This window comes from Mobula hypostoma, chromosome 1, assembly GCF_963921235.1.
Source record: "Mobula hypostoma chromosome 1, sMobHyp1.1, whole genome shotgun sequence".
Lineage (NCBI taxonomy): Eukaryota > Metazoa > Chordata > Chondrichthyes > Myliobatiformes > Myliobatidae > Mobula > Mobula hypostoma.
In genome coordinates, this window is record NC_086097.1 from 102,422,977 (window position 1) to 102,438,183 (window position 15,207).

The 15,207-nt window shown below is 42.0% G+C and overlaps 1 protein-coding gene across 4 annotated transcripts in view; it reads right to left on the reverse strand.

The window, feature by feature from the left end:
* Positions 1–15,207, reverse strand: part of tmem62 (transmembrane protein 62) — a 103,522-nt gene that overhangs the window by 59,899 nt on the left and 28,416 nt on the right. For all 4 annotated transcript variants that reach the window (XM_063054112.1, XM_063054103.1, XM_063054123.1 and 1 more), the window contains 2 exons: positions 11,827–11,968; positions 9,739–9,863 (listed from right to left, as the gene is read on the reverse strand). In XM_063054112.1, the coding sequence (XP_062910182.1) occupies positions 9,739–9,863; positions 11,827–11,968 (267 nt within the window). The remainder of the gene's footprint in view (positions 1–9,738; positions 9,864–11,826; positions 11,969–15,207) is intronic.

Below are 15,207 nucleotides of genomic sequence, written 5' to 3' on the forward strand. Positions count from 1 at the left end.
TGAGACAATACATTACACTGGTACAGGGAAACAAAGATGAAATGAGACTAATCAGATTACCCGAGATGAGCTGATGTCTTGGACAGCCTCATCAGTGGCGTAGAATGCATGAAATAGATCCGGCCACATTTTAAATCACAAGACCATAGGAGCAGAATGAGGCCATTTGGTCCATCGAATCTGCTTCACCATTTCATCATGGCTGATCCAATTTTCCTCTCAGCCGCAATCTCCTGAGTTTGCCCCGTATCCCTTCATGCACTGAATCTACTGACCTCTGCCACAGGCAGCCATGGGGGCCAAGTTTTTATGTATATTTAAGGCAAAGAATTCCTCAGGTCCACCACTCTCTGGCTCAAGAAACTCCTCCTAATCTCCATTCTAAATGGACACCCCTCTATTCTGAGGCTGCCTCCCCTGGTCTTAAGACTCTGCCACCAGAGGAAACATCCTCTCCACTTCCACTCTATCAAGACCTCCGCCATCCGATAGGTTTCAATTAGGTCACCCCTCATTCTTCTGAATTCTAGTGCACACAGGCCCAGAACCATCAAACGCTCTTCGTATGACAAGCTATTCAATCCTGGAATCATTTTTGTGAACCTCCTTTGAACCCTCTCCAGTTTCAGCACATCCTAAGATAAGGGGCCCAAAGTGCTCACAGAACTCCAAGTGAGGCCTCACCAGTGCTTTATAAAGTGTCAACATTACATCCTTGCTTTTATATTCTAGTCCTCTTGAAAAGAATGACAGCATTGCATTTGCCTTCCTCACCACAGACTCAACCTGCAAATTAACCTTTAAGGAATCCTGCACTAGGACTTGCTAAATCCCTTTGCATCTGTTTTTTGAATTTTCTCTCCATTTAGAAATGGCCAACCCTTTCATTTCTTCTACCAAAGTGCATGACCATACACTTCCCAACACTATGTTCCATCTGACATTTCTTTGCCTACTACTACTACATCGACTCAGGCCCATTCTTCTCATCTGTTTAAGTCTTTCTGTAGCCTCTCTACTTCCTCAAAACTACCAGCCCCGCCACCTATCTTCATATTGTCTGAAAACTTTGCAACAAAGCCATCAATTCCACCATCCAAGTCATTGACATACAACTAAAAAAAGAACTGGTCTCAACACAGACCCCTGTGGAACATCACTAGTCACCGGCAGCCAGTCAGAAAAGGCTCCTTTTCTTCCCACTCTTTGGCTCCTGCTTTAACCATGCTAGAATCCTTCCTGCAATATCATGGGCTCGTAGATTGTTACGCAGCCTCATGTGTGGCACTTTGTCAGGTTTTCAAATTCCGGACCTTTATTGCACTGAGAAACTCCATTGTGATCTGTCATATGCTATCTACATAAAGTTCAGTGATGATTTTTATTTTTACTCTGTAGTGAGAGCTGCTGGGCTTGGAGCTCACCAATTTTTCACATGGTGGAGGTCGGGTTTTCTGCATCCTGAGCAGGGTGACCACATTTGATCACAGCGATGCTGATCTACGAGAGCCTTCCTTGATCCCATCCTGAATGATAATAGGAAAGGGTTTACCTCTTATTCTCAACCTGGACACACTGCCCCTTTAGCCATTTGTCCTGACCCAGTCCCCAGTCACCTTCTACTTCTACCAACAACCCCTACTCCTTGGGTTGTATGCAGGCAGAATTGCCTCAGTACATAGAATATTTTGCCCACACTGTTCTGGGGTCATCCAGTTTTTTTTGGGGGGGGAGAGAGAGAAGGAGTGGGAACCAGTAAAACTGGGGGTTTCAGTGGTTGGGCACCAAAGGCAAATGGAGCCAATTTGAAAGGGAGTGTGGAGGTAGGGGAAACTGGAGTGGCAAGTCAGAGATTACAAAGGCTGCAGTGAGGTGGAGTTAAAGAAATGATGCCCAGATCGAAGAGGTGTTATCAGAGATATCCAGGGGCTGGAGTGAGGAAGGGTCAAATGCAGCAGGAATTTCTACTTGCAAAAATAAATAAGCAGTTGCTAAACATCAGTCTAGTGTCAGAATAACCCGTCAGAATTGACAATGTCCAGGGGCTATTGTAATCGTTAAAGTGGCCAAAGTACATGCTGGTTTCATTACTGTCTTGTGCTCTATTTTATCCATTTGGAAAGATGGTCAGAAACAGCCCTAGTCCCTGTTATCTGGGGAAGACGAACAACTCAGCTTTACAGATTATGCTGAACAGTACAACTCCTGAGTCCACCAGATCCTACCTGCCACTAAACCTGCCCTTCCTGCAAAGTGTCAGTGACCCAGACATGCAATTGGAACCACAGCACTTTAAATCTGTAGCCTGAACAATGATAACTCATATATGTCTCTGGTGATTGATGCCTGTTTTAAATCAGGTGCATTCCTATGCGACCAGGAGGATACTTGAGTATTAACTTGATTCTGGCAAATGACATGGCTTTCAGCATCTTTTCAAGTCTAGTGCACAGTTAGGCCAAAGTGATGTTCCACATCAAGTCCGATACAACACACAAAAATCAGCCACCAAAAGTAATACTTTCCTTCTATCAAACCTGCTAGTTAAATACTTGTTAATATCTACCCCAGTGAGGCAGCCATCAATGTCAATATATTGTTCACACCTACAGAGAAACAGGTGTAAATGTTGTATTCGCTCTCCTTACACGAAGTATGTAAAAAATGGCATTTGGTCAGCCAAATAATTTCATTAGCACTCCTTCCATTCTCCCCTCAGGCATTCAAATACTGCACTGACAATTGAAAGTGGCAGCCTTCTCTGTTCAACCCTAACCAGCCATATTTCACAAATACTTTCACATGTCCAAAGTAGTGGGAATGAGAAATATTTAAAGAAACACCAACGGCATCAAATTTGTTCCACTGGTGTGTTCCACTAGGATATTAGCCCACTGTATTTACAGTACAGGTGTCCCCCGCTTTTCGAACGTTCCCTTTACGACACCTCGCTGTTAAGAAAGACCTACATTAGCTACCAGTTTTCACTAACAGAAGATGTTTTCACTGTTACGAAAAAAGGCAACGCATGCCCCAAGTAGCCAAGCTCCTCCCACGGAACTGCATTCTAGCCAGCATTGCTTAAACACGTGCCTCTGAGCATCTGTGCTTTAAGTCGATTTACCTTGAGCATCCGTTTGCAAGGTGAGTTCTAAGGTATCGGAAAAGCCTGAAAGAGCTCGTAAGGGTGTTACACTTAGCATAAAACTAGATATAATTAAGCATTTTGATTGTGGTGAACGAAGTAAGGACAAAGTGAGTTTGGCTTGAGGAAGTTGACGAAGATGATGTTGAAGAGGTTCTGACATCCCATGACCAAGAACTGATAGATGAAGAGCTGATGCAATTGGAAGAGGAAAGGATAACAATTGAAACCGAATGCAGTAGCGAACGGACCGAAAGTGAAGTCATCCAGGAACTGAACGTGAAGCAACTGCATGAGATTTTCGCTGCAATGATTGCAGAAAAGTACGACTTTAATTTTGAAAGGGTACATAGGTTTAGGGGATATTTGCAGGATGGTTTGAGTGCTTACAAAGAACTGTATGACAGAAAAATGCGCAAGGCTAAGCAGTCAAGCATACTGTCGTTTTTCAAGCCTTCCTCATCAGCCACAGCAGACGACGAACCTCGACCATCGACATCAAGGCAGGCAGACATAGAAGACAATGATCTACCTGCCCTGATGGAAACAGACGACGATGAGATGACACCCCAGTGTCCCACCACCCCAACCCCCAGGCCGCGGAGAATGCAGCGGTAGCCGGGAGGCACCTAGCACATCTTTAAGGAAAAAAGCCAAAATAAACAAGCTAATTAATTACATGCCGCCCGGCACGTAAATGTCAGCCCAGATCAGAGGCGATTGCCGATTGCGTTGGCTCTGATCTGGCCCGACATTTATGTGCTGGGTGGCACGTAATTAACTAGCTTGTTTATTTCGGCTTTTTTCCTTAAAGATGTGCTGGGTGCGTCCTGGCTACTGCTGCACTACTGCATTCTTCGTGGATCGGTATCGGTTGACGGCCTGGAGGTTGGGGACCACTGCACCACCCCAACCTCCGACGACTCAGCCTAACACACCATCATCAGTGTGCTTGGCGCTGTCTTCCCAATTCCGGTAAGTGATACTACACTGTACATACATTATTTCTACTATATATAGGCTGGGTATTTTTATGTGTTATTTGGTATGATTTGGCAACTTCATAGCTTAAAGGTTACTGGAGAGCACTTGCGCCGTGTTTCTGCCGAGAGCGCCTGCGTGAGATTTTCACTACGGTGGACAGTGCAGCAATGATTGTAGAAAAGTATTTCTACTTTATATAGGCCGTGTATGTATCATATCATTCCTGCTTTTACTATATGTTACTGTTATTTTAGGTGTTATATGTTATTTGGCATGATTTGGTAGGTTTTTTTTGGGTCTGCGAACATTCACAAAATTTTCCCATATAAATAAATGGTAATTGCTTCTTCACTTTACGACATTCCGGCTTACGAACCATTTCATAGGAACGCTCTACCTTCGGAAGGCGGGGGAAACCTGTATATTGTTTTCACAAGTGGAGGATTAATCTGTGTTTGACTTGCTAAAAGAAACATTGAGAAGCTGTCCCTCCCTTCTGGAATTGCTTAATGCACGTGGTCACTTTAATGTGTCATTCTGCATTAGCTCTACCAGATTAAAATAACTTTCTAATTTACAAGATCAACTGGCTGAAGAATGGCAGATGAAGCTTGATTCAGATAAATGTGAGGTATTACACTGTGATATGACAAAGCAGATAAATGGTAGGGCCCTGGAGAGTGCTGCGCAGCAGAGGTGTGCAGGTATGAAGATAGTGGCAGCACAGTTGGACAGGTTGGTGAAGGCATTTAACAGCTTTCCTTTGTTGGTTAGACTATTGAATACAGGAGTTAGGATTTCATGTTACAGCTATGCAAGGTATTGGTAAGCCACATCTGGAGAACTATGTACAGTTCTTGTCATCTTGTAATAGGAATGATATCATCAAACTTCAAAGGTACAAAACTGATTTATGAGGATATTACTGGGACAAGAGGGTTTACGTTATAAAGTGAGACCGAGTAGGCTAGGACCAGTGTCCCTGAAGCATAGGATGCTGAAGGATGACCTCATGCAGAGGTGGTTACAAAATCATGATGGGCATAGATAAGGTGAATAGCCACAGTCCTTTCCTCAAGGCAGGGGAGTTCAAAGCTAGAGGGCACAAGATAACTGAGGAGTAATCTTCTCACGCAGAAGGTGGTGTATGTATGGAAGGAGCTGACAGAGGAAGTGGTAGAGTACAATTATGACAGTTAAAAAGACATTTGGGCTGGTATATGAATAGGAAAAGTTTAACTGACCAGTTGGGCACGAGGGTTTGTTTCTGTGCTGGATAATTCTATGACTTAATGTTTGATTTGATTGGCCTTGAATGCTGGCAATATCTGAATTCACAACTTCCTGCCAATTATAAAACTATAGCACAGTGCAGGCCATTCGGCCCATGACATGCCAATCTTTTAATTTACTTTAAGATCAATCCAACTCCTTCTTTCCACTTAGTTCTCCATTTTTCTTTCTTACAAGTGTCTATTTAAGTGTTTCTTAAATGCCCTGAACGTATCGGCCTCTACCATCATCCCTGGCAGAGCATTCCAAACACTCACCACTCTGTGTAAAGAGAAACTAATATCTCCCCTATACTTTCCTCCAACTACCTCAAAATTGTGCCCCCTAGTACTAGCCATTTCCACTCTTTGAAAAAGTCTCTGGCTATCCACTCCAGTTATGCCTATCATCTTGTACATTCCAGTCAAGTTAACTCTCATTCTCCTTCACTCCAAAGAAAAAAGCCCTAGCTCACTCAACCCATCCTCGTAAAACATGCTCTCTAATCCAAGCAGCATCCTGGTAGGTTTCTTCTACACCCTCTCTAAAGTTTCTACTCCCTTCCTATAATGAGGTGACCAGAACTGACTAGCCCAAGTATGGTCTAACTAGGGCTTTATGGAACCACATTATCTCATGGCTCTTGAACTCAGTCCCCTGACTAATGAAGGCCAACACACCTTATCAACTTGCCCATAACTTTGAGAGATCTATGGATGCAGACTCCAAGTTTCCTCTGCTCCTCCACACTGCTAAAATCATGCCATTAAGCCTTTATTCTGCCTTCAGTATTGACCTTTCAAAGTGAATCACTTCAAACTTCTTCGGCTTGAACTTCATCTGCCACTTCTCAGTCCAGTTCTGCACCTGTCAATGTCCCATTGCAACCTACAACAACCTTTTACACTACCCACACCACCAACCTTTGTGTCAACTGCAAATTTATTAACCCACCCTTCCACTTCTTCATCCAAGTCATTTATAAAATTCACAAAGGTCAGTGGTCTCAGAACAGATCCCTGTAGAAAACCACCGGTCACCGACTTCCAAGGAGAATACACTGCAACTTTACCACTCTCTGCCACAAGGCCAAGTTTCCCTGGACCCAACGACTCCTGACTTTCTGAATGAGCCTACCATGAGGAACCTGGTTGAATGCCATTTAAAATCCATACACATGTTTACTGCTCTACCTTCAATCTGTTTTGTTATATTTTCAAAAAATTCAATCAGGCTCATAACGCATGACCTGTCCCTCACAGCCTATTCATAACCAGACATGCTTCTCATAAATCCTGTCTATAAGAATTCTCTCAGAGTTTCCCCTCTCACTGGTCTATAATTCCCAGGGTTATCCTTGCTCCCTTTTTTGAACAAAGGAATAACATTTACCTTCCCCTAATAATCTGATACCATTACTGTGGCCAGTGAGAACATAAAGAGCATCACCAATTGTGCAGTGATCTCTTCCATCACTCCAAGCAGTAATCTGGGGTATATCCCTTCCAGCCACAGGAACTTATCTATTCTACTGTTTTTCAAAAGTTCCAGCACAACCACTTTCTTAACATTGACATGTTCCACATCAGCCCACTTTACAAATGTTTACATCCTCTCACTGGTAAATACAAAAGCAAAGTCTTCATTCAGGATGTCTCCTAGCTTCTCCGACTCCAGGCCAACATTTCCTCTTCTATCCATGATCATTCCTACTATCACTCTAGTCATTTTCCTGTTCTTCACTTTGGCATTTTCCTTAATCCTACTTGCCAAAGTCTTCTTATGGCTCCTTCAAGCTCTCCTAAGTCCATTCTTCAGCTCCTTCATGGCTACCTTGTAATTTTCTAAAGCTCTATCTGATTCTTGCTTCCTAAACCTTAATCGTCCTCTTCCTAAATCTTTCTTCCTCTTTACGGTGTTATCACAGAGCTACAATACAACCAATAAAGTGAAACTAAGTGGACATTTCTTTCAAAGATCTGAACAGGTACAATAGGCCAAATTGTCTCTTAATGCCATATGATTTTGTTTCTTCCTTTTTTTGCCAGTACTCTCTAGGCCTCAGAAGTTATTGATCTTTACTGCAACAATCATTAGAATGAGGGAAGAAGAAGAATGTTTAATTCTGAACTTGTACTACACAAGCATTTATATTTATCAGTACCCAAACTGTCAACTCTACATTATGCCAAAATGTCAAAGTTAAACACATCCACACTAAGAACTACCAGAATGAAGAACATCTATTTATTCAGGTGGGTGTGGGGTGTGGTAGGAAATGCCTGTTTCTCCTGCACAAAAGTGACACTGTCACACTGTCCCACATACTTTGTGTGGGTCCATTCAGTGTTTGTTAGCCTGTTGTTGGATGTATTCCTGTGTCGTGGCCTGCATTTAATTATACAGTTAATAGAAATCACTGCAAAGCAAACCAGATATATAGCACTTTAAACCATTTGAATGATGACTCTGTCGAAATCCTGCCCTCCTATTGAATGCAAATTTAGATTTTCTCTCTGAAAATGCCGACATAGCTGTTACATTCCCAGTTAAAATGTAAAACACTTTCCACTTAAAATGTAAGACAAAATTTAAGAACTAGCTTGTATTCCCTGGAGTACAAAAGATTGGGGAATAATGTAATTGAGATGATAATCAAAGCAGCTAACATTTCAGGTGATAAGAAACTATTTCTCCTGGTAAGTAAATCTAGAACAGGAGGGCATCAAACCAACATTAAAACAAAGCAACACACATCAAAGTTGCTGGCGAACGCAGCAGGCCAAGCAGCATCTATAGGAAGAGGCGCAGTCGACGTTTCAGGCCGAGACCCTTCGTCAGGACTAACTGAAGGAAGAGTGAGTAAGGGATTTGAAAGCTGGAGGGGGAGGGGGAGATGCAAAATGATAGGAGAAGACAGGAGGGGGAGGGATGGAGCCGAGAGCTGGACAGGTGATAGGCAGAAGGGGATACGAGAGGATCATGGGACAGGAGGTCCGGGAAGAAAGACGGGGGGGGGGGTGACCCAGAGGATGGGCAAGAGGTATATTCAGAGGGACAGAGGGAGAAAAAGGAGAGTGAGAGAAAGAATGTGTGCATTAAAAAGAGTAACAGATGGGTTACGAGGGGGAGGTGGGGCCTAGCGGAAGTTAGAGAAGTCAATGTTCATGCCATCAGGTTGGAGGCTACCCATACGGAATATAAGGTGTTGTTCCTCCAACCTGAGTGTGGCTTCATCTTTACAGTAGAGGAGGCCGTGGATAGACATGTCAGAATGGGAATGGGATGTGGAATTAAAATGTGTGGCCACTGGGAGATCCTGCTTTCTCTGGCGGACAGAGCGTAGATGTTCAGCAAAGCGGTCTCCCAGTCTGCGTCGGGTCTCACCAATATATAAAAGGCCACATCGGGAGCACCGGACGCAGTATATCACCCCAGTCGACTCACAGGTGAAGTGATGCCTCACCTGGAAGGACTGTTTGGGGCCCTGAATGGTGGTAAGGGAGGAAGTGTAAGGGCATGTGTAGCACTTGTTCCGCTTACCACGGCCTCCTCTACTGTAAAGATGAAGCCACACTCAGGTTGGAGGAACAACACCTTATATTCCGTATGGGTAGCCTCCAACCTGATGGCATGAACATTGACTTCTCTAACTTCCGCTAGGCCCCACCTCCCCCTCGTACCCCATCTGTTACTCTTTTTAATGCACACATTCTTTCTCTCACTCTCCTTTTTCTCCCTCTGTCCCTCTGAATATACCTCTTGCCCATCCTCTGGGTCACCCCCCCCCCCGTCTTTCTTCCCGGACCTCCTGTCCCATGATCCTCTCGTATCCCCTTCTGCCTATCACCTGTCCAGCTCTCGGCTCCATCCCTCCCCCTCCTGTCTTCTCCTATCATTTTGCATCTCCCCCTCCCCCTCCAGCTTTCAAATCCCTTACTCACTCTTCCTTCAGTTAGTCCTGACGAAGGGTCTCGGCCTGAAACGTCGACTGCGCCTCTTCCTATAGATGCTGCTTGGCCTGCTGCGTTCGCCAGCAACTTTGATGTGTGTTGCTTGAATTTCCAGCATCTGCAGAATTCCTGTTGTTTGCGATTAAAACAAAGCATGTGACTTCATGGAGAAACCTTTAAACAAAACACAATTGTTGTTAAAAGTAAAAAATGTCAGTATTATGTTTGATTGATTTACATTAGGTCTGATATTAAGGATTATGGAACTCGGACAGGTACAGATCAACAATGATCTATTGAATGGTGACAGTGATTCAAAAGCAAATCTTCTCAGTATTCCAAAACCAATCAAGTGAAATTTAAAAAGAAACAGCAAGTCCTTACCTCATGATTCGCCGTATTCCAGGAGATGCCGAGATGATTGTGGAAGTAGTATAATGGCTAAACCAAATGGTTTGATTACTGTGGACTGCTTCAGAAGCTAGCTTTGATAATTCAGCCATCTTGTTCTGTGAAGAACATATACTTCTAACATTATAATTTGCTAAGCTCCTAATCAGATACACTTTCCAGCTACATGACTTCTCATCCTAACCTTTTAGAGCAGACTATATCCCTAAACAGGAATTTGCAAGACATAGCTGACTGAGTAAAGCTCAGAAGCTTCGTTTATCCCTGCACTGCAGTGATATGTGCTTCAGCTTGCAAGCTGGTGCCCACACAGCAAAGAGGAGGAACATACACTTGTAGCTGACAATTGCCCAAAAGGACTGCATCTGGTGTATGATTGCAGCTGTACAGTCACTGATAAAATACCGAGAAATGCATGAGCCAATACTTGCACAGCAAAGTTCAAGAAAAAACAATAAGATCATTGTGTTTCCAGTATCCAAAGAATAAATGTTGATTCCAACTAAATAAACTCTTTGCTTCTGTTTGATTCCCACCCTTCAAGCATGCACATTTGGCTGGGAGGAATGAGGGTTTTTTCCTTAAGAAATACAATTCCTTCAATAGTAAAACACTGCAAAAGAATTGGCAGTCTCAATTATATCCTTAAGTCATTTGGGACTTGAACATAGCACATTTCAGTTTAATCAATCTCACTTAAACAGACAAATTCATCTTTGCAATATTAATGATTTTGAGAGCTTGCTGTGTCAAATTTCACACTTTCCCATGTTACAACAGGGACTACACTTCACAATGCTTCACTGGCTGTGAAGCACTTTGGGATGTTTAAAACTGTGGACGATACTAAATTAAAATTTTTTTTTACTGCATTCAATGTATGTTGTTCTATTTATTCCTTCCTCATAATAAACAGGCTATTTTCATCATTAGTAGAATATTATTGTCAATTGCTGTAAATATACCAAGGGATGGATCAACATGTGAGGTAAGCAGGCCTACCACATCAAACTGGGAAACTCCAGGTCAGGCTCAATAGGAGTGCCTGCGCCTGCGATGTAATGTAAGGTTTACAATGACAGATATGTTCCGGATCTCTGAACTGCTGAAACGCAGCGGTTTGTACCCAGAAATATTAAGGAATGGTGGTGAGTTAAAGATACTGATGAAGAGTAGTCATTGGATATGAAAGTAGTTACAAAGATGCAGAGAAATTACTTTAGTGAGAGGGTGGTAAATCTGTGGAATTTGTTGCCACGAGCGGCTGTGGAGGTGAAGTCATTGGGTGCATTTAAGGCAGAGATAGATAGGTTCTTGATTAGCCAGGATATCAAAGGGTATGGGGAGAAGGCAGGTGAGTTGGGATGACTGGAAGAACTGGATCAGCCATGATTGAACGGCGGAGCTGACTCGATGGGTCGAATGGCCTGCTTTTGCTACTATATTTTAAAGAACTTCGAAGGCCAGCTGAAAGAACAAATGCACTTCCATATATCTTCCTGGATCATTACCATCTTACTTGGGTACACTGGGTCAGTTATCGCCGACTGATACTCTAAAGAATGCGAGGTACAACACAGCTTCCAGTGAAGCTGTCTGAGAATTTGAAGTCAAGTTTCAAAATCAGAGGTTCCTACAGTCCTACCCAGAAGCTATACAGTTGCATTTTGGTTTAACTTTTGGTCGGCTGGTGGCGCACTGAGATCAGCACCGGGCTTAAGAACGGAGGTTCCCGAGTTCGATCCAGTGACAGACTGCTCCCGAGCGCACTCTCCATCTGTGCCAGGTTGATACCCAGCTCGCAACTTGACCTCGTAAAAAAAAAAACACTGCCACCTCCAGTTTAAATTCCCACACGGAATATTGTGGAGGATCAAATACATAAATACCCAAACCCAACTCTCGGCAGAACAAAGTTGAGCACTTTTCTGGGTGTCTGAGCACTCTTTAGGAAATTTGCCTCCTGATCTTTCAGTGGAAGTGCTTGCTTTCCAACATAAAACTCCCCACTTTGCCCTGACCCAATTTCACCCATATACTGTATATCCACATGTTTCTCACCTGATTCAACAACCCAAAGAAATTGAATGGTCTTTTGGGGCCAGGGCTTGGAGTGGCATCGGCACAGATGAAGGAGTAATTTCCGAAATGAGTCTGGTATACATAATGGAAGGAACCTTCCCTTTTAAATGCTGAATATTTCCTGTGGAAAGGACAGTATAAAGCTGTTAGTTATGATATGTATCAATTACGTTTTTATAAAGTCAGTCTCAGGGAGTTTATTTTAAGTCTTTATCCAAAATCATGCGTTAGTAATCATGAACTATATGAAACACTGCAACCCACACATTCATTACTGGTCCAATACAGTTCCTTCATTCAAAAAGAAAAAGAGAACCAAGCTAGGGACCACATAACTAATTAATTTCAGTAAGGCAAAAGGAAATGTAATGGATTTTCATATGCAAATTGAAGATACAAGTATACCAAAAAGGTAAAAATCTACAATATTTCTAGAACTCAAAGTACTACAAAATAATAATAATAATAATAATAATAATAATAATAATAATAATAATAGGGACGTACAATGTCAAGGGATAAGTAAACGGTGGTGAGCAGACTTGGAAATAATTGGTGTCACAAACAGAAAAAAGTGGAAATGGGGTTCCACAAAGATCAGTGCTAGGATTAGTGTTGTCCACCATTTATTTTAATGTTCAAAATTTGCAATATGATTTAGTTCATTCAGAGAAGGACTGTGAAAAAGTACAGGAAGGTTCCTTTAAACAAAAAGAATGTGCATAATTTTCAACATTTTTGATAGGAGGAATAAAAAGGCCACAAACTTCTTATAAAATGTGCCTAAATGAAAGAACTGAAACATTAAAGAGTCGAGATTCACAAGACACAAGTAATTAAAAATCTGCTTAACTCATTTCTAGAAGGATTGAAATGAAAAGAAGACATAAAAATTGTTCAATCTTATCCAGGTTTGGTCTTATTCATTTAATCTGAATAATTCTGGATTCTGTGTTATAGTCTTTAGTGAATGTACAGAAAAAAAATTACAGAAAATAAATCAGTGAATCATAGAAATTTACTGCATACACTGAAAATGTGTTGCACATGAGGAGTTACCCCATCCTCCAGCATCACATCTGCCACCAAATAATACTGGCAAATTACATTCGGAGATTGTGCTATTTCACCTCTTGTTTTATTTTAAGAACTTAAGAAGGGTCTTCCACTTTAAATATTAACATTCTGCCTCTTTCCATAAGCAACAGACATGTTTAACAGCTGATTCTGAGGCACGGCCAGTATAATACAATGGGCTTAGAAAATTTATTTCACAATGCTCTGAAATGGGCTGAACCGACAGTAGTGATGTGCCCAAACCCAACTTTCCAAAAGAAATTTCATAAGGGTTGAAGCATTTCTTCAATGAAAAACTTCCTCAATCTCATGGAAACTACATAATTTTGAAAGAGACCGTATAGGAAGACAGGGTGGTGAAGAAGGCATGCCATACTTGCCCTCATCAGCCAGTGAGTGGAATACAATTCTGCAGCTGTTCAGATGCTGGCAAGACCGCAGTTGGATTACTGTGTACAGTTCTGGCGTTCCAGCTACAGGCAGGATGTGATTAAACTGTAAAGAGTGTTAAAATGTTGCTGGGAGTGGATAGGTTGGGACTGAACTTGCAGGTAGAGTCAGTTGGTGAGAAAAATAAAATCATTTCAAGAGGTCTAGAATACAAGAGCAAGCATTTGACACTGAGGCTTTACAAGGCCCTGGTGAGGCCTCACCTTGAGTATTGCGAACAGTTTCAGCTCATCTAAGAAAAGATGTGCTGATATTGGAGAGGATTCAGAGGAGGTTCACAAGGATGATTCCGGGAATGAAGGGGTTATCATATGAGGAACATTTGATAGCTCTGGGTCTGTACTCACGGGAATTAAGAAGGATGAGACGGTATCTCAATGAAACTTTTGAATGTTGAAAGGCCTAGACAAGGTAGATGAGGAAAGGATGTTTCCCCTCATGGGGTGTCTAGGACAAGAGGGCACAGCTTCAGGATAGAAGGGCATTCATTTAAAACAGAGATACGAAGAAATTTCTTTAGCCAGCGCGTGGTGAATTTGTGGCCACGGACGGCTGTGGAGGCCAACTTGTTGGGTGTATTTAAGACAGAGCTTGATAGGTTCTTGATTAGACACAGCATCAAAGGTTACGCGGAGAAGGCTGGGGAGCGGGTCTGAGGAGAGGAAAAAGGGATCAGCCATGATTGAATGGTGGAGCAAACGATGGGCGAAATGGCATAATTTTGTATTATGGACTGTTTCCCCTGGAGTTTAGGAGGCTGAGGAGATGACATTATACAGGCTTTATAAATTATAGAATGATGAGGTGCCAGTCACTTTCCCTGAGTAAGGGGAGTCTGAAACTACAGGGCACAAGTTCAGAGTAAGATGGGCACAATTTGAAGGGAACTTGAGGGGCAACCTCTCTCCACACAGAAGGTTCAAAGTTCAAAGTCAACTTATTATCAAAGTACATATATGTCACCATATATAACCCTAAGATTCATTTTCTTGCAGGCATACTCCGCAAGTATAAGAAACACAATAGAATCATTGAAAGACCGTACCCAAGAGGACAAACAGCTAATGTACAAAAGACAACAAATTGTGCAAATTCAAAAAGAAATAATAATAATAATAATAAATAAATAAACAATAAATAGAGAACATGAAATGAAAAGTCCAAAGATTGTGGTAACAGCTCGATGATGGGATGAATGACGTTGAGTGAAGTTATCCTCTCTGGTTTAAGAGTCTGATGGCTGAGGGGTGATAACTGTTCCTGAACCTGGTGAAAGTTGCTTAAACAAAAGAAAAACATGTCCTTGTTGTTTGGGTGTTAACAGTGGTAGTAGAGGATGATTTCCAATTATAGGATCCTGCCAGCATTTGATGACAGCAAGCCTTACGAAAGCTGGAGAAATGAAATTGGAATATGGATTCATGTTACAGAACTGGAGAAGAAGAGGCAAGCCTTGGCTGTTGCTTTCTGGGAAGAGCAGGAGAGACCGAGATGGGAATTTCAGTGGAAGACCTGAACAAAGTTGATTGAATGAATACACTAATAAATACAATTGACTGTTTTCTGAAGGAAGAAAAGGATTGGATTTATGAAGCATACTCAGACTTTGACAATATTTACAGAGACAATTCTAAAAATATGGCTGATTATCTTATTGATTTTGAACAAAAGTACACTCGCATGCATAAATACAAATGGAACCTCCTGATGCTGTGGCTTTTAAATTGTTGCATATTGCATGTTTAGACATGAAAGGCAGACAGCTACTGTTAATTGCATGCAGAAAACTTACTTTTCGATCTAAGAAATTAGCACTCAAGAGAATTTTTGGAG